General features: G+C 37.4%; 1 protein-coding gene across 6 annotated transcripts in view; it reads right to left on the reverse strand.

The window, feature by feature from the left end:
* Window positions 1-25,466, reverse strand: part of Gnao (guanine nucleotide-binding protein G(o) subunit alpha) — a 376,676-nt gene that overhangs the window by 96,845 nt on the left and 254,365 nt on the right. For all 6 annotated transcript variants that reach the window (XM_032601865.1, XM_032601868.1, XM_032601867.1 and 3 more), the window contains 1 exon segment: window positions 959-1,087. In XM_032601865.1, coding sequence (XP_032457756.1) covers window positions 959-1,087 — 129 coding nt within the window.

The raw sequence follows: 25,466 nt of genomic DNA on the forward strand, positions 1-25,466 counted from the left end.
CTCTAGACCGTTCCAAACTCTTGACATTTATTGTTTATACCGTTTTTCCTGTTATTTATAGTCTCTCGAATTTGATAGAGACTTGTGGATCAAAACAATTAATGTGAAAATAATAACACGCTCTTTAAATTTGAGATGAAAAGGTATACTATGTATACCGTCAAACTATTGATGTTTATTGAAAAGAAAAGAGTGTGATTACAAATGTATTGACTATGGAAAAGTGAAGAGTATTAGCAGAGTGTTAGAGCACCGACGCGTTAACAAACGATATTGTTTAACGGTCGACACTGTGAGGCGAGTCCTCACAGCGCTTCGGCAATACGAAAACTGAACAACACAAATCAGCGAAAGCGGCAGAAGACCGCTCGCGAAACAGGCGGAGAGAGACAGAATAGGAGCGAGCGAGTGCGCGTTGCCATGGCAATCTCATTGATGCCGTGCGGGCTAGCGAAAACTGTCGAATTTGAAATTAAGCTGACCAGCTTCTGGAACCTTCTCGCTCTCTCTCCGCATATCAAACTAATTTTCGAACACCTGTATTACTGTACTATTACAATTTGTATTTTGTTTCTCTGTGTAAAGGGCATTCCGCCCGTTTAATAATAAAATAAATAAATAAATGAATAAAAAAAAAATAATAACACTAAAATTGTTTTGGGCGTAAAATATGCAGACACGCAAACCTTTGCCTCCTAAAAAGCATGATTTATATACCGTTAAGCATTTAAAATATTTATACTGATGATTATTTTATGAAAGAAAAATTAATGTAGCTTATGAAATTTATGCAACACAGTTAAAAAGTCCTTTGCTTTAGGGCCTGTTTTATTTAACTATGTGGAGAATAGTACTACTAAAAAATCTTTATCTTTATGGTCTATTTATATTTTCTTCAAATATGCTACATTCGGCACATGAGGATTAATACGAATAAAAAAGAAATAAATCATCTTACTTGAAATTCAGATTTTTGAATGAAAAATGTACTTCGACTATGCCAGTAGTTTTTACACGAGTTCGAAGAATGTCTTGCTCTGTTGGTTGATATTCTTTAGCTCCTAACCGATCTAAGTCATCTAGAAAACTGAAAACAGTGTAAAATTTATAATTAATTATAATTTCTATCAGTTAACAATAAATCAAAGAAAATATGGTATTAAGTCAACTAATTCAATATATTCATTTTGACGGGATAAAGCTTTTCAAGAAACGAAAAGTAATGTAATGGTTTTAGGATTTTAATTCAAACCGCCTATCTAGAAATCGAGTTTCCTAGCCACTGGACCACTGTCGTACTGCTATATCAGTGCAAATTTGTTAGTGCAAGTCGGCTAGGTGGACCTGCTCACCTTGTCATAATATGCGAAAGAGGCCATTGTTTATGCATATAAAACTAATAGAACATCAAGCTGTTTAGAAGTGGAAGGAAAAATTTGTATATATTTTATCGTAAGAAGATATCTCCACTTATAATACAGAGGATATGGATCAGACGCACGTTAAGACAATAATGAACATTTTGTACGGAATATAAATAAAATATCTAGGATAAAACTAGGCGTTTAAGCCCTCCTCGCGCTCACTACATTATATTGGTCCGCCAGGCGGTGCGTCGGTCAGTTTGTCATGGCAGGAGAAGACCATGATGCAAGCACACCATGATTATTAGTCGCATAATCATTTCAGTGAGTACGTTCCCCCGCAGTTGGTGAGGAAGTCTGACAAGGAAAGGTACCCAACCCGAACTCACCGATTTTGATGATTTTCATATATGTTGTAGAACATAAAAAAATAAGAGACACGTATTGTCGTTAGTTGTCCTATCAGCTTGTTCTCTCCATACTTTTATGCCTCGTTCTGAATTCCATCTTCCGTTAAGGCCTTTTTCTCTCTTACTTTTTTTTATTATCTCCTTTACCTTTTCTATATTTATCCCTCCTTCCTCTTTCTTTTAGTTTTCTTCGTTCCTGCCTATTTCGCTGTCCGTCTCTCCCTCTGTGCATTTCTGTTCTTATTTCTTCTTCAGGTATCCCTTGAAATACTCCAGTCACCTTTCACTTTTTGTCTCTTTGTCTACCTGCTCTCTTTTCCCTTGTTTTCTCCTATTTACCATATTCCAGAACATTTTCCCTGTTCTCGCTTCTTTCACTTTCTCGATCTCTTTCCTTAGACCTGCCTCTTTATTCTTTAAAAACTAGGTTCCTTAGCTCTCTTTTTGCTTGCCCTTTTCTCCTCCTTTCTTTCTGCCTTTCTTGTCTCTGCCTTTTGCTTTCTCCAAGAGAAAGCTTTGTCATGGTGAAAATTTTGATATCAAAGATTTTGAAAGATTTCTATGTTTTCGAATGGGCTTTTTTCTTCTGTCTTTAGTATTTCTATATTTTTCTCTTTTCTTTTTTTTTTCTTCTTCGAGACTTCTCTCCTTTCTTTTTCTTCCTTTCTTTTCTTTCCTTCTAAAACTTTCTAAGACCTAAGACTCTACCCTCCTCTGCTGCATTTTCTGCCTCTTTCCCCACTCGGTGTGCTGCCCCTTCTACTTCCTGTCTCCTTTCCTCCCTGCGTCTATTGAAATCCTCGCGAGGTTCTGAATTCCTCTTCCTTTGTGTTTCTCGTTCCCTATTATCTCTAGTATCTTCTCTATCTGGTTACTGCTGTAGTTCATATTCTGCAGCCGTGCCGCTCTTTTCTCCTCTAGCTCTATTCTTTGTAACTTAGGTTTTTCGTGCTACCCAAGATACTGTGCAATTCCTTATCCGGGGCTTGGAAAGTAACCTGGTAGCGCCAAACGCTCCTCACGAGCGTCAGCGTCTCGCGATTCTTTGTTTCCCGGTGCGAGGTTTTGCGGGATGTTTGTGCTCGGCTAGCTGCCCCGAGAATGGTAGGAAGAGAGGGCGGTTCGGGAGAATTGAAACACGTGGGTTATCAAACGGAACTTTATATTCTATTTAAATTCTTACAATTTCAAACCAAGATTCGCACAAATTATTAAGATAAGGACTGATGCAGGGGAACGTAAAAGCTAGGGTTGAGTACCGCTAAGTGCTTCTCACAAGGAAAGGTACCCAACCCGAACTCACCGATTTTGATGATTTTCATATATGTTGTAGAACATAAAAAAATAAGAGACACGTATTTTTTTTTATCGGCTAATTTTCACTTTTAAGGGGTAAAAACCTCCCCTAAAGTTAACCCCCAAAAAGCGTTTTTTTTAAATATCTCGGCTTAAAATTAATATTTTTCAATGAAACAAATTGGAGGTTATTTCTTACAAAAAGAGCAAGTATTTCATGGTGATTTGAAGAGTAAGGGTAGCATCCTCTATTTTTTAGGGGTTGAAAACATATATTTTTTGGCATAATTTTATAATAAAAATGTTTAAACCGACTAAAAAAAATTGGAAAAAATGTTTAAACATCCTTAATAACAAAATTTAGTTGACGTCTTTCGGTGTTTTCATAAATATTATCCCTAAGGGGGTAAAACACCCCTAACACAAAATAACTGTAAATATGTAATTCAATACATAATATTTCGTAGAAAGTTTGTATATAGAGGTTTTCGAGGTCGCTGATTACAAATCTATCAGATTTTGAAAATTCAAAATGGCGGATCCAATATGGCGGACGGAAATATCGAAAAAAAATTTTATATAATAAAAAAGTTTTAGACGACTAAAAAATTTGGAAAAAATTTGTAAACATCTATAATAAACAAATTAAGTTTTTCGGTTTTTTCATAGATACTTCCCCTTAGGGGGGTAAACCACCCCTAACACAAAATAACTATAAGTATACTTCAAACCATAATATTTTGTAGAAGGTTTGTATATAGGGGTTTTCGAGATCGCTCTTTACAAGTCTGATATCAGATTTTAAAAATACAAAATGGCGAAACCAATGTGGTGGACGAAAATGTCGAAAAAAAATTTTAACTTTCAAAAAAACTTGTTTACAAATGTGTGATCTTTGTAGCCTGTACATGTGAACTAAAGAGCCTTAAACCCTAAACCCCTAAAGAACAAATAGGCTAAATGGTTGTGCTTTTTAACCAAACGACTCCAAACCCCTAACCTCCAGACAAGCCGAAGGCCTATGCTTTACCGTAGACACGAGTATAGACATATTACCGATATTTTATTCTATCATTTTGTATGTAACAAATAACGTCTCGTTTTATGTTTCAATCAAAGATTATTTATTTTTCTGCTTTTATAAATTAGCATAATTTCAAAAGTAATTTCATAAATTATAAGGTATTTCATAAATTGCATAATTATATAATTTTATAAATTCAAAAAGTCCACACTTTTTTGCAAATGAAAAAACATAGGTTAATAAAATTAGTTTATCAAACTCTTTTGCGTTTTGTAATAAAATTTTATGTTGTCAAACTTGGGAGTTTTTCATTGTTACAATTATTTCGTAAGCCGAAAGTTTTTTAGATGAATTCTCGAAGTAATGATTATTGTATCTATAGTAAAATATTTACAGTCTGGAATTCCATAATAATACTATTTGCTACGATTTAATGAATTTATCAAAAAATCTAAATTTAATAATAAATATTATTCTAATTATTATTATTATTTTTCATTATCATTGCTATTATCAGTATTACTGTTATTATTGCTATTGCAATTATGCTTATTCTTCTTTTTCTTATTATTATTATTATATTACTATGATAATTTTTGTTATTGGTAAAAATACATAAAAGAATATTAATACTCGAACTTCATTTGCAATTAAAGAACACGTTGTTATTGAAAGGCAATTTTATATGCATTCATTAGTTTAATGAATGTTATCGTACATTCAATGATAATTCCACAGATAAATGTCTTTCACTCATAAAAGTTGTTGACAATATGTGCGAATCAGTATGTTCTTCTTTTAGATTGTTTTCATCGAGAGTTTACCTCAGCTGCCTGTGTTATTTTTTAGGCAGTGAGTGAGTTTTGTGGGTATTCTAGTTCGATGCCGGAAAGTACGAATAGTACGTCTTTTTGTTTGTCAGTGGTATCATACAGTTGTAGAAAATTTTCTTTAGTGATTTTATATAGATTTACATTATTCAATTTCAAAGTGAATAAAAGTTGAATAAAACCAAAAATAGAGTTTTCCGAACATCACAAAGTGGAACGAGAATTCTTCTCCAATGCATAAATTAATGATTTGATTCAATTTACATTCACTCGTTTTATTCTGGTAGAAATGTAGCAGTCGTGCCTTACATGCAAAAACACAGCTTGTATAAATTTTACCGCTTGTTTTCATTTTAGATTGAAAAATGAAAATTAATCCGTTAAACGTTCTAAACTTATTATTAGCATACTTTCAAGCGTTAAACATACCAGATAGTGTCACGAATTATCACGAAACAGAGTTGGCCGAAAAAATAAAAGAAATTTTAATAGATGCAACACATGATTTCAACGATGTAGAAATGATTACTGATGACTCTTTGGATTTTCAAGAAGAGTATAAAGACCATAATGTGGAAATAATTGAAGATGAAGTGCAACATCATTTTCCTGATCCGGATATAGCACCAACAAATCAATGTACAGCAGATAATGAAGAACTAGATTTTGAATACAAAAAAAGAGCTGTAGAATTTTGGAGAAGTAGCAAAACGAAGCAAAATTTAAGTCTCAAAACAGTGCAAAACAGATTAAAAAAAGTATCATCTATTAGTCAGCTACGTCGTTGGGCTCATTCAATTAATAAAGGTGGCACGTATAGAGAAAAAGTAGCACAAATTTGTCAGTATACCCTGGGTAATTTTCAAGTAGCTCTCGACAGTGGTTCAATTATCCATGATGAAGATATAATTCGATGGGCCTTACAAGCTAAAAAAGAAATTGGTTTGGATGATATTAGATTCAAAGCTTCTAAACATTGGTTACTCAAATTTAAGCAAGCACACCGAATAGTTTCTAGGAAAATAAATAAGTTCATAACAAGAAAAACACTAGAAAGTAGTGCAGAACTTACGGCTAAAGCTGAAGCATTTATCGATGACGTTAAATCGTGTATACCAAGGATTGGACTCGAAAATTTGTATAATACAGATCAGAGCGGATTTCAGCTAGAAATGCATTCTGGAAGAACATTAGCAGTAGAAGGAGAAAAGCAAGTGCAATGTCTGGTACAGTCAATTTGAGCAACAACGCATAGTTATACTATACAGCCACTAATATCAGCTACTGGACAACTGTTGTCACCGCTATTTCTTGTTTTAAAGGAACCAAGTGGCAAGTTTGGCCCTATTGTAGAACAAAACATATTTAGACCAGAAAACGTGTACGTGGAAGCATCCAAATCTGGAAAATTAACAACAAGTAAGGGAACTAATAACAATTTTTACATTGTAATATCGTTGATCAGTTAATTAGTAAGTCGTTTAATTGCAGATCACTTCAAAATCTGGTTGGAAACAATATTTTATCCCTATGTAGGCCATCACTCAATACTATTACTTGATTCTTGGAGTGGTCATTGTGACAAAGTTATAGAAGAAACAATGCCACAAAATAAAATTATTAACATAAAAAAATTCCAACTGGAACCACAGGAAAAATACAACCACTTGATGTCTATGGATTCCGTATTTGGAAAAACTTTGTCCGAACATTTTCTGATAATGTAATGTTAATGGATCATGATATGAATTTACATGTGAGAAATAATATAATTAAACTTCAATCATTGGTTCACAACCAACTGTCTTCACCGAGATATATAGATTTGTTTAAATATTCCTGGTATAAAAGCGGTTACGTCAATGAAAAACCAGATAAATTTGATAATCCTATAGATTTCAGTTTTGGAAAGTCTTGTGCAACACATTGTGAAATAGAAGGATGCACAAACATTGCAATTGTACGATGTGGTTGGTGCAAAAAAGCATTGTGCTTTAAACACTTTTATGAGGACTACCATTATTGTAAAAACATCGTAAAATAATATATTTTATGCTCAATACAAAAAATGCACTATGGCAAAAGATAAAAGATTGTAGATTATTATTATACTCTAATATTATAAACAAAAATAAATTATAAGTTGAATTTACAATAAAGGAATTTCAATAACATTCTGATAACAATTTCTACGGAAATTATAAAACTGCTTCACACACAGAATTTTCTTGTTTACAAATTTAGGAATTTGAGGTAGTTTGGTTAAAAAGCACAACCATTTAGCCTATTTGTTCTTTAGGGGTTTAGGGTTTAAGGCTCTTTAGTTCACATGTACAGGCTACAAAGATCACACATTTATAACAAGTTTTTATGAAAGTTAAAATTTTTTTTCGACATTTTCGTCCACCACATTGGTTCCGCCATTTTGAATTTTCAAAATCTGATATCAGATTTGCAAAGAGCGATCTCGGAAACCCCTATATACAAACCTTCTACAAAATATTATGGATTGAAGTATACTTATAGTTATTTTGTGTTAGGGGTGGTTTACCCCCCTAAGGGGAAGTATCTATGAAAAAACCGAAAAACTTAATTTGTTTATTATAGATGTTTACAAATTTTTTCCAAATTTTTTAGTCGTTTAAAACTTTTTTATTAATATAAATAGATAATTCTCATTGCGCGTAGTGTGACTGTGACTATACGGTTAGTTTTCGTTTTTATATATAAACTATGTGACTGAATCAATGTGTATTGGTGGCTCTTTATGATTACTTGTAGGGGTATACGAGTACTCGAAAAGTCGAGTTACTCGATCGAAAAACTCGACTAGACGAGCTCGAGTCAAGTACCGGGTCGAGTCAAGTTACTCGAATATTTCAAACTACTCGAATTTTTTGAACTACTCGAATTTTCCGATCTACTCGAATTTTTCGGGTTACTCGAATCTTTTGAGTTACTCGAGTTTCTCGCACTACTCGAGATTATGTTTTAACCATATATTTAACATACCACTCGAAATTTTATAATTACATTTACGTATGGCTTTAATACAGCCTCAGTAAAGCAGGAAGCAATGAAAGTGAGAGCTCATAAAGCTTATACAAGCGAATTGCTTTTCGTTCGTATATAAACTAAGCAATAAGCTTATAGGTTAAGCTGGTCGTGGTCAATCTCTATAGAAGTCGCAAAAAACGCACTGCTCTTACTGTTCTCGTAACTGCAGTTGTGAATCCCAGTTAGAAAAGCGCACTACATTTATGCTCGTCCGCGGGGCGGCCTATTTTCAGGATTAAACTGTAAAAAATTTTGTCGTAATATTACTAACCCAGTATAAACCAATCCGTCCTACGCTCAGCACAGTAAATTTACAACAATACAAGTAAATTCATAGCGGTATATAGTAATTTTACTATTTTGCGCGCTGTAATTTTACAACGGCGGTAGTATTTTCACACTGAACGCGAGAATCTGACCCCTGTAAATTTACAACGCTAAGAGTAGTAAACTAATCCGACCTACGCTGGGTGGAGCAATTTTACAACAAGAATAGTACAATTGCTAGATTTTTGTAATTTTACGTAGCTGAGAGTAGTAAAATTGTTATACGTGGAGTTGGAACCTCATGTAATTTTACTACATTTTAGTGATTTTAAAAAATCATTTTATGTAACACGCGAACGATTTTCGCGTTTTTCGTACCTATTAATAGGGACTAAAGTGACTCTTTTTTGACCGGCGGGCAAAAAAGTTATTTTAGCGGGCAATAAAAACCTTTATTGCCCGCATATTCAAACAGCGGGCAATAATGGCCTTTATTGCCCGCAAAATTTTTGTTTTGTAATTTAAAAAAAAAAGTTGATTTTGAGAAATTTGCATTTGTTAATTTTGAAAAAATTATTAAATAAAAAAATGTACAAACTGTTATGTTCTTGAAAAATATATAATTTATAACTAAATATAATTACATTGTCGAAATTTCTTATTCTTTTCATTAAAACCCTTTACATAATACTTTATTTCATTTTTTTCCAATTTTCTCATTATAAATTCGGTACTGTTAAAATCAATTATTTATTTACAAAAAAAAAAAAACAAAAATGAATTTGAATTTTATATAATGTTTGAACAAGACAAGAGCACGGTTGCCGTGTCAAAAAATAGTCACATCAGTCCCTCTTAACACGTACGAAAAAACCCGAAAATACGTCCGCGTGTTACATAAAATATGGTGTGCACCAAGGGCTAAGTGGGCTTTTTGGCCTCGTGGATTTGCAGTACTCGTCTGCGGCTCGTAAACGCCCTCGCCTTCGGCTCGGGCTAACTCGCCTTGACCCGTACTGCAAAATCCACACTCGGCCTAAAAAAGCCCACTTTACGCCCTTGGTACACAATATACTATTTTGTAACACATGCACGATTTTCGCGTTTTTTTGACCTAAAATTAGGGACTAAAGTAGTCGTTTTCTGACCGGCGTGTATAGTGGGCGTATAAGTACTTTTTCGATACAGTGTGCGTAAAATGTACTTTTACGCACGCTCCGCGTGCGTTCAAACACATTTTCCGCCCCTGTATAAAAAAATAACGTTCGATACATGTACGAAAAGTAGTACGCCCGCCACTCAATTCATTGGTAAATCTTATAAAAACGCAAAATCAGTAGATGATCGACATCAAAGATCACGATGGCTCGGTGGTAAAACGATTGCTTCATAATCTTGGGGCTCAGGGTTCAAATCTTCACAAGTCCGTATTTTTTTCAATGTAATATCTATGAAAAAATAAATTCTCGATGAAACTTACAAATCAGCAGTACAAAGAAAGATAATTAATAAGTATCAAGTAGTAAAATATTATTTATTTTTATGAGAATTTACGATATATCATATGACAATCATATGATTCTCATATGAGGATTCGGTCAAAAGTATCATATGATTATCATATGATTATTTTCAACCGGGAATTATATGTACCAAAAATCGTTTCTAGGGTTGTTTATGTATAAGCGTTTTGAAGAAATGTTTGTCACAATAAAAAGTTGTGTTTTCAAAATATCTACAACTTTTACATTTAAGATTTTTATGTTAAATGTATAGCCTAAAAGTTTTATGATGAATACTGGTTTATTGCTTTAAAAAAATCGATTTTGGCCTCTTAACTCGAATTAAAAACATGTTCACGCTTAAGTGTCAATAGGAAAAAGTTGTATTTTCTCTAAATCTTCAACTTTTCTATTCAACTTTTTTTTAGTAGAATGCATAGAATTTGAGTTAGAGTCAAAAAACCGTTTATAGCGATTCTTGGATGTGACTGCATTCTGCGTATACATGCAGGATCAAGCTCAAAATAAATTTGGCACCTTACTGTTACGAGGGGAGTTTGCACATAAATTTTTAGCCTGATTGATAAAAGTCTTTCAGAGATAATCGTGTAACATCGATATTTTTATTCAAAAAACACGTAGAACCTGAACAAATTGTGCCCGCATTTTTAAAAAACATAGACGATCAGGATAAAAAAATTAGTTTTTAGGTTTGTGCGAGAGGAGACTTCTCCCCGAAAGAAAAACTTGACTTGACCCGACTCGAGTTTTTCGGGTACTCGCACACCTCTACTCTAGTGCAAAGTATAGTGAAGTATAGAGCTGAGATTTTAAGGTGCAAATGCTAGGAAGAATTAGAAAAAGTGCATAGAAGAAGTAGTTGACAAAGCAGTTTAATAGTACGGATACACCTTTAAATAATAGTTAATTAATTTTTTGATTGTTTATAGATCAATTTTTCTTTAATGTTTCAACCTTTAAAAAGTATTGCTTCCTTTCAAGGAAAACTTGTAATAGTAACTAGCGCGATTCACCTCACTACTAACATCGCTCGGTTAAAATATATGTTGCTATAGTGATAACATTCAAGTTTTGTTAAGATTTTTTTTTCTAATCTCAATTCCTAATAGGGATGAAAGTAAAAATTTAAATAATAAAGATTTAAAATACAAACATTACGCATTGATCTATAAAGGAAAGTAAAATTTTTAAACAGAAAAAATTTAAAAACTATGATAGTCAAAAAAATAAATCTTAAATTCTAAATTCAAAACAAGATACTCTAAACTCTCGTTATTTCCTAATATTTCAATTCAAAATTTTCATTTTAGAAATTGTTTAATTTCATAATTTCAACAACATTTCAAAATTTTCCTCGATTTTTGATATGCAATCTACAGTTAATTTTCAGAGATTGTCTAATATTCAACCTATTGATAGACATAAAATATGGGTGAGGGTAAAAATTTTGAAAAATAAATATTTGAAAGACAAAAATTACGAATTGAATTATAACGAAAGGTAAAATTTTGATTCCTAGAATATTGTAAAGATATAATTTTGAAAACCTAAATTTGGAAATTCCTAAAAATATCGCTTTTGCAATATTTTAACTACAAATATCACCTTTCGCAATATTTCAATTCAACATTTTTGTTTTATATTTTTTTTTAATTTCAAAATTTCAGTTCATAAATTTTGAATTTCTAATCTCTACTCTTTCTAATATTTATTTTAAAAATGTTTCCCTTACCCATAAAATAAATATTTAAATACTTTTTCATTATACGTGCACTTTCCATGCATGTAAAATGAATAAAAAATCGAGTTTTTCTTGGAAGCGAGAAAAAACTACTTGGGAAAAAATGTTTTTCCTCCCAAGGGAGTAGTTTTTTCCTTACTCTGCAGCCTATCCGATGGATGCGTGTGTCTATATAACTATTTTTAAAATAATTATTATTTTTTCTGGCGTTACTGAACCATTTAGCTCGAGATCTTGAATTTAAAAAAAAATTGTCGAAAATGACCGTCCCTATAAAAAATGCGAGCTATTTGGAAACAGGGCGAAATTCTTCAAAAATGCGTTCGAAACAAGAATTTTGCTTTTTTTTTGTCGGATTTTCTCACTTTAGACGATTTAAAATAGGGCACGACGACTACGAATAATTTAAAACAAAAAAAAAAACTTTTTTCAAAAGTGAAAATCTTGGTAAGAAAAAGACTAATAAACGGAGTGAAATCTCTAAATATAAAAATGTCAAGTAAATGTTTTTTTCTATACGCATTAAAATATCATTTTTTGCGAAAACATAATTTTAACTTTAATTTTATATCTTAATGTGTATAGCAAAAAAACATTTACTTGACATTTTTATATTGTGATTTTGCGCTTTTTATAACCGATTCCGGTGACGCAAACAATCAGTTTACACTAGTTTTTACTTCGATCTCCGTACCGCGGACTCTTAAATCTACAGAAGGGGACAACGTATAGGTCTAGGAACAGGTGTGCCTGGCGTGGCAGAGGTGTAGAAATAAAGCTTGTTACACAATGTTTATTCTGAACAACAATAATCGTTGATTCTGCAACCCCCAGTATGGATCAGACTTGGTCTGATTACAAGTTTACCCGTAATAATTCAGCTTTGAACTCGGCGCGTGAGGTTATTCGATGATAAACGAACTCACAAAATAAACATGATAATACCTGGTTACTGGTTTGACGAACAAATAACGAACTTTTACTAGGAAAACAAACAAGATCAACCGTGCTTCCGTGACTCTAAATTCCGCATTTAAATCGCCCAAAATGGCGTCGGCGTCGTGATCAAAGGACGCGGCGTCCGTCAAGATGGCGTTCGGTCGTTAGATTTGCCCTCTGGGAATTGCTGGTATTCATTCGCTCATTGTCGCCTTTCCCGCAGTGTGAATATTTGCTGAAAAGCGCAAAAATCTCCTAAAACGTCGCGAAAACCACCGCAATAAGGGATGCTTCCGTAGCGATACGAACAACAGTGATTTGTAAGGCGAAACCGCGACTACTACTCGTTGAGAGGATAATGCTACAGCCGCTCGATCGGAGACGACGCCACGCGAGTATTTTATAGGAGTTTCGGATTGCCGGACTTAAAAGGGCGAACGGCGTCTCGACTTAGTGTTCTCCTAATTGCTGGATCTGTTCATCGACAGCTGCTAGATGGTTCTTCTTAATGAGGCTGGATCGTTTGGCGATCAACAGCGGCGCTACGCAACACCAGAGACCATTGCTGGATCGTTTATCGATTCTACAGCGGCTCAATAATTCCCTTTGTTCGAAGCTGGGTCGCTTGGGGATCAACAGCGGCGCTACGCAATTAATCGATGACTTCTGGATCGCTTAGCGATCAACAGAGGCTTGAACACCTCACAGAGTACGTTCCTGGATTGCTGAGCAATCGACAGCGGCTCAAAAGATTTATTAAGATGGCGGGATCCAGTTAGATCGACCGCGTCTCAACGCACCGAAACGAGTATTCACTCGTTCATGACACACGTAATTTCGTTTCGCGTTGCGTACCCCAACCAATACATCCACCGAACAATAATTAATGGACCTAGTGCCGAATATGCAACAACTTACTTAATCTTCTTCTTCGACTCCAACTTCTTCCTACTGCTCGGCGACTTCCTTTATCTCTCTCTCTCTCTCTCTCTCTCTCTGTCTCTCTCTCTCTCTCTCTCTCTCTCTCTCTCTCTCTCTCTCTCTCTCTCTCTCTCTCTCTCTCTCTCTCTCTCTCTGGATCCGTTGGAATGGGGTTGGTGGTAGCAAGTGCGTCCTTTCGGTTCAGCAGTCCAGAATATTGTCATCGAGAAGGAAGTCTCGTTCATCCTAATAGTCCTGCGCGTTCCTGGAAAATCCGAATCCGCGCCCCCTATATTAATTAACGGCGGCGCGACACCGCCGGCGTCAACCGCACGGACGCTCCTTTCCGTCCGCGTCTAACGAGCGAGAAAGTGACAGCGCGAACATGTCATATCGTCCTGAGGCGGCATCTAGCGCTGAAGTTATATTCAAGTCATCATGCAGTCGCGGTGCACGGGACTCCCACTAGCGCACTGGACCGAGCCAGTGCGGTGGCATGGCTCGGTTAGTGGTGCGCGCTAGTGGTGTATGCGCGTTCCCCCCACTAGTCTCACCGACTCCGCGATGATACTCGGTTTCGCGTGCGAGCCCCTCTATCCGCGCGCGCTCGCTCTCTCTCTCTCTCTCTCTCTCTCGGTGGTTCTCGCCCCCCCCCCCTCGATCATCCCACCGAGCTACTGCGGTACGCTCACAGATGCGCGACCGTGATGCGCACTAATCAGTCCGCCTCGTGCCGCGCACCGTGCTCATCCAGAATCCGCTTACTTGTGTCGCGACGCGACTCCTAGTGTGTACAGGAGCAGGTGCGTGCTGCATAGTCGCCTGCCAAGCCTGCAGGGGAGCCACCGCTGCTCCACGAGGCTGGCAGGTGAGATTATTTTCCTCGGCGCGACGACAATCAATGTTATTGTTCCTCTGCTACATAATAAATTGCTGCAGGGAACAACATTGATTGCGCAGACAATTTAGTGTTAATGTACACGTGTAGCCGAGCAGGCTACACGTCGCAATATTCAGACATTTAAAAACATTATTAGTGTTTTTCTTGCCAAGATTTTCACTTTTGAAAAAAATTTTTTTTTGGGAGATTTTACATCTTTTACAAAGCATATTCTCCTTGCTATTGCACTTCATTAAATTTTGATCTCTTCGATAGACAACAAGCTACTTTTGGTTTAGACATTGATCGCATCGCGTATATAATCGTATAGCAATATATGCATAGATACGTATAGAGTTACATGCATTAGATTATAATCGCGTGTCGCCGAGTAGCAGACGAATGTCGGTAAAGTAGATTAACTACTGTAACCACTGGTGTATAATACCTAATATACTCACTGGAAGTCACGTGACCGGAGGAGACGAAAAATATCAGGAGAGGATAGAAACTCTGAACGAAATGAAATATACCGAGCAAATTTTCAACTTGCAATATTAAGTTAATAACCTAATATTTTTGGATGAACCTTTTAGACATAAGAGATTAGGATAATATATTCAAAGATACCAACAGATTGGGGATACGTGCAATAATAATGATTTAAATGCAATCGAGATTTTATTTAAGGTTAGGAACACCTAATTTCAAAGTATATAGGGTCGCGCCGCCGACAAATCGTACTTCGTACTTTTTTTTGCCAAAGCGGCGCTGTCGCGCTCCTTGATAGGGTAAAATTCGTCTCAAATGAGAAAATCCGACGAAAAACCGAAAATTCTCGTTTTGAAGGCATTTTTGAAGAATTTCAAATAGCTTTTGATAGGGACGGTCATTTTCGACAATTTTTGTTTTTAAATTCAAGATCTCGGGCTAAGCTGTTTAGTGATGCCGGAAAAAATAACGATTACTGGGCCAGGTAATTAATTACCCGAGGCATAATAAAGGCTATTTTTGGAATTGAAAGAAGTCAAATTTTTGGTTTCTACAAATACCAAGATTTGCTTGAATCAAGAATTTGCAACCGTAGAGGTGTGCGGTTCAAAATTTATTTCCGTGACTTAATGCCGAATTCCATTTGGCCTTTAGTGCACTCCGCACAAAATTCTGGGACGCAAGAAATTTTTATTTTGTATCCCGTCATCGGCGATCCTGAAAACCTAGACATTATCTATTTGTTTTCGTAACTTTACTTTCTCCTGGCGAAATATCTTTCAGATATTATCAGGATATTATGATAATATATATTTCCTCACATAAGACGTTATAAATAACGTCAATAATAGTATATTGTGCAACTAGGGGGGGGGGGGGGGGGGCTATTTCTAATGGAGGTGAGATTTGAGCACATGTCTCCGTCTTGTGCACACTGTACTTTTTTTGACAAGTGCATGTAAAGACCCGTTTTTATGCATATGGAGTGAATAAGAAGTTTTTTATTTTGGGTCGTGTGAAACTTTCAAAATTCATTTAAACATTTTGCAAAATATGAAAAAATTTTGAAAATTTCGTTTGAAAATTTTCGAAAATTTAAAGCATTTTTGAGTAGCAGGAGGGAATAGCTATTCCCTCCCGTACGCTCGAAATGAAAAGCTTGTCATTCACTTTAGATGCATGGAAACGGGTCTTTTCCATGCACGTGTTAAGAAATCATTTATTACTTCTTGTCGGGTTTTCACCTAGAACGGCATACGAAATTCATGTCGTCAGTACCGGGTTTCTTGCGAGCTCTGTTTGCCGGAATCCACCAATATTGAAAAATTTTTGCCTGTTTTTACTCGAAAATCCGGCAACGATTTTACCAGGGCAATAGAATGGATGAATGTGCCTTGTCTCTCCAACTTAACCGGACTCGAAATAATCTTCTGTGGTAATCTTCTGTGGCTTTATTAAAAATAAAAATGCCTTTCTCAGTAGTGTAAGCCATTACCAGAATAATTTATTTTGAAATATACTATTGTTTAGGGTGTAGGATAATTTTTCTGTAGGGTTTGTACGATGCCTTTGTCGAGAGAATCTGAACTGTACTACTCTTCGCCGCGAGAATATAAACTGTACTACTCTTCGCCGCGGCGAATATGAACTGTACTACTCTTCGTAGTAAATCTGAACTGTATAACTCTTCGTAATCACCGACGATATAAAGCATATACACATAATAATCATATGTATCATGTATATAAATGCCTCATTATAATATTGGTCTTCATATTAATCGTATAAATTATTATTTATATGGATTATAATTATTAGTATATTCCTCTAAAATATATTAATTATATCAGTCAGATTGGTTTTTGAAGTGAATACTTCTATAGGCTCGCCGGGTACACATTTTACTGGGGAGTGAATCGGCGAGAGGCGACCGTCACGGCGGCCCGGCAGACCGATCGTCACGAAAGCAGCGGCAGCTCTCTTCCCCCACTACGCACACTTTGCCGCTCATGTTCGCACAGCTCAGCTCTTCCCTTACATATCAGCCGCACTTACTTACCTACGCTGCAAGCGGCTTTCGGGTTTTCTCGGATTTCAGACGCGCTAATATAGCGGTACCTTTTCATAACACTTTAATTTTTTTGCGTCAACTAGACGACGTGACTTTTTATTATGCGCAAAACGTTTGCAGGTAAACATTATTGACTTATTGCGGTAAACATTATCACTGTATGAGTCGCCCTGGCATAAACGTCGATTATTGCATTTTTTTTTTTACATGGCATTTGGAACTCGAAAGTTCATCGCCTCATCTACGCAAGCCTTCCACGCTGCCCTATCTTGTGTCAACCCCACCCAAGATGCACCTCTCCGATCGACACCCACCCGTCCTATTTCTACTAGATCCGCTTTTACGTTGTCCTCCCATCTACGTCTAGGTCTACCTAGAGGTCGCGTTACCATCGGCCTGCCCTTCATGACACGCGCTGCCGTACGGTCATCTCCCATTCTCGCTACGTGCCCTGCCCATCCCAATCTGCGCGATTTTATTATTCTGTTAATATTTGGTGACGCGTACAAATTGTGTAACTCATCATTGTGTAGTCTCCTCCATTCCCCGGTTTCCTCATCTTTCTTCGGCCCGTATATTTTTCGCAAGACTTTATTTTCAAATACCCTAAAACGGTTGTCCGCCTGCTTAGTGAGAGCCCACGTTTCGCACCCGAACAGAACCACCGGCAGTATTATTGTCCTGTATATTCTTATTTTAACGTTTTTAGACAACAGCCTCGACTTAAGTAAATTACTCACGGCGTAGAAGCAAGCATTACCCGAATGGAGTCTCTTATTTATTTCGACATTAATCTCGTTTCTATCATTTATGGTCGTACCCAGATACCTGAATTCGCTAACCTTTTCAAAAGTAAAATTCCCAACTCTGAGATCTTCCTCCCCTCTGCAGATGCCTAGCTTATCCACAATCATGTACTTTGTTTTTGATTCACTCACTTCTAACCCTGTATACTCCACCGCTTTTATGAGGATTTCCGCGTTTCTTGCTACCGTTTCCCTACAATCCCCTAGTATATCCAAATCATCTGCGTAGCCTAGTATCTGCGTTGTTCCATTAAGCGTTGCGCCCAGCTGGCTAACCTGCATTTTTCTAACGGCATACTCTAACGTTAAGTTGGACAGCACAGTAGAGAGCCCATCCCCTTGTTTTAAACCATCGCGTATCATGAAGGGTTCTGATACATTACCGCCTACTCGGACCTTTCCCGTGCTTTCGTTCAGACATATTTGAATTAATCTCACGATTTTTTTCGGTACACCGAGAAGTACTAGAATTTGATACATTTTGCTTCGCTTAATAGAGTCGTACGCTTTTTTAAAATCTATAAATAGTTGGTGTATGGTTTCGCAAAATTCCCACTTTTTCTCTAACAACTGTCTTACGGTAAACATTTGATCGCTCGTCGATCTGTTGCGCCGAAATCCGCACTGATAATCTCCTACTATATCTTCCGCGAATGGAGTGAGTCTAGCTTGTATTACGTTTGACAGAACTTTGTAGCACGTTGCTAAAAGTGAAATACCCCTATAGTTATTGCAGTCTGTCTTATCTCCCTTTTTAAAAATCGGTATAATGATAGATTCCTTCCAATTTTCGGGTATTGTTTCATTTTTCTAGATGGCACATACTAGTTTATAGATTTTGAAAGTGAGCTCGACGCCCCCATATTTGAGTAACTCAGCTGGTATAGAGTCATTTCCCGCGGCTTTATTGTTTTTTAGTTTTTTAATCGCGGCCTCTACTTCTTGGTAGCTCGGTTCCTCCACGTGGGGTTCAGCAGTGTGAATTTCGTCCCCTAATTCTTCGCTATTTTCGTGCACGTTTAATAATTTATCGAAATAATTTTTCCACAGCGACAGTAATTCGTTGTCATTTGTCACGAGGTCCCCGTTTTCGTCCTTCATCAATTGCGCTCTACTCCTAAAACCCTTTCTGATGGCGTTAATCCCTCTGTACATTTCGCGGGGGTTATTTTCCTTACTGTTAGTTTCTGTTCTCCTAATAAGATTCTTTTGATACTCCCGCTTCTTATTTCGGTAGATCACGCTCGTTTGTTTCCTTACGTTAGAATACTCTTCTACGGTCCTATCGCTTCTATTTTGTAAGCTATCTAATTTAGCCTTTTTGCGCCTTTCAAACCAGAGTTCGCACTCTTCGTCAAACCATGGTTTGCTCTTTGGCTTTTTCTTTTTACCCAGTACTTTGTTCGCGGCCTCTTTTACCGTTTTTTCGATGTGTTTGCTTCTTCAAGTGCCTGAAACCTGTTATTAATTTCTATCTGGTACCTAATTCGCTCTGTTCTATCTCGTAGTTTCTCAATATCGAAGCTTTCTACCTTGTTTGCTCGCTTACTATTTTGATTCGCTACTAGTCTAGCTCTTAATTTGGCTACTACTAGGAAGTGGTCCGAGTCGCTATCTGCCCCTCTGTAAGCCCTTACGTCAAGAACATTAGTATGACGTCTTTTTTCAATGAGGAAATGATCAATTTGGTTCTGTGTGGCCCCGTCCGGCGATGTCCACGTTGCCTTGTGTATGTTCTTGTGCTTAAAACACGTAGTTTTGATTATAAGATCTTTTGCCGCCGCGAAATTTATGACCCTAATACCGTTATCATTGCTGGCTTCGTGCAGGCTTTCCTTACCTATAGTAGGCCTAAACATTTCCTCCCTGCCTATTTTAGCATTGAAATCGCCTAATACTATTCTTGTGTCGTAAGACGCGAACTGGTCGATTACCTGCTCTAAAGTTTCGTAATAGAGATCCTTAGCTTCTTCTTCTTTGTCCTCCGTAGGACAGTGTACATTAATGAATACATATCTATACCATTCACCTTCGATAATGATGTACGAGAGCCTATCATTGACGGATTTGAAACTTTTAACCGAATGTATGATGCTTTTGCTTACGAGAAATCCGGTGCCTAGAGATCCCCGATTCCCGGCCCCATACAGGTACGTGAAGTTACCCGATGCTAGTACTCCGCCATCTGGCCACCGCGATTCCTGTATTGCTACAAAATCTAGATTGTACCTATCAGCTTCCTTTACGAGTTCTTTAAACGCACCTGCTCTGTATAGACTGCGAACATTCCAAGTTCCGACCCTTAAGTCCCTTTTGGTTCGGATTTGACTTTTTTGAGCCATGATGTTATGTTAAACCCGCGCGCTTCGGATCCTATTCCGATCGCAGGTGAGTCCACCGTTCTAGAGTTGATAACCGCCATACCTCTCTAGAACTAAGTATGAGAGCTTTCCGACTTTGACGAGGACAGTGTCAATTCGTCGTCAGACACACTACGGTTTCATTCTCGCATCCTAACGCCCCCCTGCAAGGCAGCGCGCCTTCGCTGGCATCGTTACCGCGTAAGACCAGGTGACGAATCATTCTACACATCCCCTTTCGGGGCAGTTGTCATCGCTCCCGCATCCTCCTCGGCAGCAGGATTTTTGCCCCTTTTTGTAATGTGTGATGAAAGAGATAGATTGAGAGATAAGAGATAATGTGAAGTGTTTTTGTTGTTGTGGTGCTTGCGCAGTATTTCTAGATGAATGCGTTCGACAGTGTGGGCTCATCACACCCACGCCTGTTCCTATCGGCTGTCCGCGGCTGCTTATTCAATTTATTCGCAGCTAACCTCTTTCTCAGGGGCTGTTCCTCTATCCGCAACCTAAGGACGCGCTGTGTAGTGGTGATAGGCACCCACCCGTCCGATCTGAACGACAACGCCCAAGACCCGCTTAGGGTAGCGGCATTGTAACATTATTGCATGCTCGTGCAAAAATGCACTCTCTAAATCTCGGATTACGCACGTTGTGTCATAAAATATCGTACGATACTATTATTCTTATTAAATTTTATTTATTCCTATTATATTTTGCCTATCCTAAATTTACTTGTTGATCAATGATTACTTCACCTAAGATTTTTTAACTCTCTGTCAAAGTTACGATTAAGTTCGAAAAATCAAAATCACTGAATTAAAAAGTTATAAAAATTCATCAAAAAAGTCACAATTAAATGTATCCTTGTAGATTATTACTTTGCACTCAACTAAGACGCATTTTAATTTGCGTCGAAGACTAATTCATTTCAGTTTTGCCGCGAAGACTATAGTATATATATTTTGAACTATCGCGTCGAAGACTATAAAGTACATTCGCAGTCCCGCTGCGAAGACTATTACATTTCTCACTTCGTATACGTTTGATTCTCTGGCAACGAAACTATTCAAAATTTTTCAAAATTCCATACCATCTATTTAAGTTTTCACTTTTATCGGCTGTCCCTGAGACAGCCACTTTTTTTTTATATATAGTAATCAAACATTATTTATATCGTTTTACAGAAATACCGTGTTCAATACTTTATGCATTATTTAATTTTGACGTATATGCAAGGACAAAGTAATCCGAATTATAGTGTTATATTTATTGCGTTACATTTATAATATTATTACTTCACTTTATTACTATACAATATATTAATTATATAAATTACGGTTTTATTTTATATCCTAATTAAATACTATTTATATCATTTTGCGGAATTACCGTGTTCAGAACCTTAATATACTATATATTTTTTTAGCATATGCAAAATGAAATTTATCCTAATTATTGCGTTTCCATTGTAATATCCCACGTTTATACCATTAAATTATATTAATATATTATATAATTTTTATTTTTTATTTTTATTATTATATAATTATATAATTATATATTTGTACATCCTGCGTACCGGCAACCATGTAAGCACGTAGAAAGTTCATACGGATCGCAGGTGCATCTGATTGCGACATTGCACAACCGAGCGCCGAAAATCGGAGCGAGTGCTCTGACCTCTGTGTCAGCACTTCTCGCCCGCAAACCATTACTGCAAAGCGTACGCGTCAATCCTTAGTATGGCGAATGCTGATTTGATTACCGCGATCTTCTTCATTTAAATTTCATAACTGTTTGCATTGGCACCGAGACTTTAAAAACCCTGGAGCCGATCCACGCAGTGCCTTTTTACGTAGTGACTTATTCCCTGGTGGTTGCGACTGATTCTAAGGTGAAGCGTCGTTGTTTGCTGGTGTTAGTGTTTGGAGCGTGCTGAATCCGTCCAACATCTTGGGAGCGTGCTAAATCCGTCCCTTGGCATAGCTTCCAAAAATTTGAACGAATTCTTGCCCAAGTGTTATTTAAACAATTGTTATTTTATTTTTAAATCTTTTAAATTTAGTTATGTTTAGAGCGTGAAACGCTATAGCTGGCTTATGCTTACTTTGTGTTGCGTTTTACCCGGAATATTTCTCGGCACCTTTCACGTGTTTCCCTCGGCTTAGCGACAGTGCATGCTTTCTTCTAACAAAGGAGCGCCAGACGACTGAATCGTCAAGACTGCGAGGTCTTTTTCATGCGCCTGCAATCTCGCGCCACCGAAACTTCCTGCAGCTCAGCCGTGATATAGTTTAATGCGAGAGGGGTTTTTAGTCAGCAGAGGAGGTGGATCAGAGGAGAAAATTACGCAGAACTGAAGCGATTTATGCTATGATGGTCTTATTTATTTATGTTCTTATGATCACATTTATAGCATAATTCGCCCAAAACTTTAGATAAGCCGAGTTCTCGTAAAATCAACAGAACTAGATAACCCGCTGAAAACTGCCGAATGTTGTCCCGAAGCCGAACTTATTTACCCAAATACTCATGGAGTGACACTCCGGCCAAGTCCGTGCATCTGGCGACGCTCTATCGTCTGTCCCCGGACGACTTCTTCGCATTTACCCGCTGCGCTCATCGCCCCGCTAACTTGTACCCGGAAAGCCCGGACGTGGCAGACCATTCCCAGACATACCTCAAGTACCGATTAGACCCTGCCCGTGCCTCTGCTGCCCACGACGGATAATCGCTGTTATCCTTGCTCACGCCAGGAGATGGTGGTCAGTTGTCTAGAACGCGCACAACAACACGCTTCTGACCGACCACGCACGACTCTGCCTGCAACAAGCGACCGCTGTCGCTCTCGCTTGCACCAGGTCGTTGCTGGCGCGCGCTGTCCGCGTTGTCTAACTAACCGATATGCATGGCCTATTAAACCTTCTATTTTAACCACACCTCGTCTTTACTAATAAATCGAACTTTCCGTTTTCAATAGATCAAATATAAACCAATTGTCGACCCTGGATAAACCTCGATTTTCGCTTTAAACCAATAGATAAACCGAATTAAGTAAATACAAAGACACCAGAAGACAAACTCGCGAAAAATTATAAATCCACTTCCCAAAGCCCGACACAAAGAAACCGAAAACGGACACGAAAGGAACACGAAACTCTCTGTCTCTCTCTCTCTCTCTCTCTCTCTCTCTCTCTCTCTCTCTCTCTCTCTCTCTCTCTCTCTTTAAACCGTAGCCCGTTTAAGTCGCCTCAACCAAGAGTTTCGGCGACATGCCTGATCGCGAAGAAGATGTTAGGAGGAGAAAACCCACTGACCTTTATCTAGAGTGCGTTGATGGGCACGTCCATCTCGGACCAAAGCTGGCAAGCAAGAGCGAGCGCTGCTCCTTGTTCGAACTCGAACAAGAAGCTACTATTCGGCAAGCCCATAAGTCAAATAAAACGGGCGTGGCAAGTTACGTTGTAAGTATCTTAATAATAGTTTCTAATTGATCATTATATAACTTTAACTTTAAGCTAAATAAGCCCTTTGATGAACAAAACAATTTTTTGCTTCATCTTTATTATGATTACATATAATGAACTTAACTTTGTTTATTTGATCTCAGTTCTTTTTTATCTTTGTTACAAGTCTCAATTAATTTTGACGATTGGGAAATTTGTTGTGATAAATATGTATGAAATGCTACGTCACTGACATTCATAATAACTTTGCAAAATATATCAAACTTGCCTAACATTTTACTTTTTTAGAAGTCCATTTTTTTAGAGATTTCAAATATGTTTAGTGATTTTTTTTGAGAGTTTCATATTGCGCACCATCAAATCTAGACTTCGTCATCGGCCACTCTGTACGTTTAGATACCACACTTTTCTGATTTTTACACATGGACACAAAAAACCACGGTGCAAACTGCCTAGACCTTATCATCGGCCATCCTGTACATTTAGATATGACCCCCGAATTATTTTTACACCTAAACACCAAAAACCACGCTGCAAACTACCTAGATCTCGCCATCAGCCACCGCGTACATCTAGACACCGCCCTTTAATGATTAATTTACCTAGAGACAAAAACCAAGGAGCACACCACCTAGACCATGTCATCAGCTAATCCGTACACGTATACACTGCTCTCAAATGATTTTCACCGCTAAACGCCAAAAACCACAGTGCAAACTACCTAGACCTCGTCATCGGCCACCCTGTACACCACTTGATATAGAGCAAAGATTTGTAATACTGTAGCTGACTTTACGACACACGGCCATCTCTGTGAGTATGTAGAAAACTGTGGGAAAGCAATACCCAACTTTATTACACATATAGCTTGTGCATATTAGCGTATAACCACTCTTGAATAACACACTTGTTTATTTGGACATAAAACGGCTTTTTGCTTATATTTTTATTGAAAATCATTGTTTAACAATAAACATGCTAATAAGTCAAAATAACTCAAGAACAGTAATAATAAGCATTTTTTTCTGCAAATGAAAAATCTGAACACCAATATAGAAGTAAATAGTTCCGCAGGCGCCGCGGCTCCGTCTGCTTCTTAAACTCGCCTTCGTGGCGCTACCACGCTACTTGATTTGTACAGATAATCATTTGCAGTATACGGACCAAATCTGCGATGAACATCTTGTAGTATGCACGAATACATGTAGCATCTATCACTAAGAATTCATAAATTAATAATATCGAAAAATTAATAATATTTTTTAGATAATTAGTTGCAGCATCCATTGCATCTGGACCAAATCGATGATCATCTTGAAATATGTACAAATACATGTAGAATCTATCACTAAGCATTGATAAATTACGGATATAAAAAAATAATTAATATTTGTACAAATAATCATTCGCAGCATCCATCTTATCTGGACCATGTCTTCATATCAAATCTTGGTATATATATATATATATATATATATATATATATATATATATATATATATATATATATATATATATTAGATGGCGCACTGTACGGACGTTCATTCTCCGACCTCATGTGAATTTTGTAGTTTTTCGAAAGATTACAAATAAAATAAGCGTCGTAGAAGAGTCTAGAGTGCCCAGGCTGTCATTGGCGATATAAGTTTCTGTTGGCCCGACAGCGATTTCGAGGATATCCGAGGATTCGTGATCCCCTTTGCGGAGGCCTCGGAGGAGCGTAGAGCGAGCGTGCCGCTGCACACAGCGTCTTAGGACACCCTTGACCCTCATGTTTGTCTACCTTTGCCTCTGGGAGCGACAGCCGAGACTAGCTGGATCTCCTGCGACGACCCTGGTACGGCTCATCATCGACTTGAGTTGTCCGTACCGAGTGTGATGCTTCTTGGGGCTAGGAGAGGTTAGACGCCCGCCATCTTGTCTCCGATCTTTCTCGCTCCGCTACACTGTTCGCGGCTCTTGTTGCGTCTCTGCTCGACTGTGCACGACTTCCTCGCATAGCTGCGGAAAGTCATAAT

The sequence above is a fragment of the Nasonia vitripennis genome (genome assembly GCF_009193385.2).
Source record: "Nasonia vitripennis strain AsymCx chromosome 3 unlocalized genomic scaffold, Nvit_psr_1.1 chr3_random0011, whole genome shotgun sequence".
Taxonomy (NCBI): domain Eukaryota; kingdom Metazoa; phylum Arthropoda; class Insecta; order Hymenoptera; family Pteromalidae; genus Nasonia; species Nasonia vitripennis.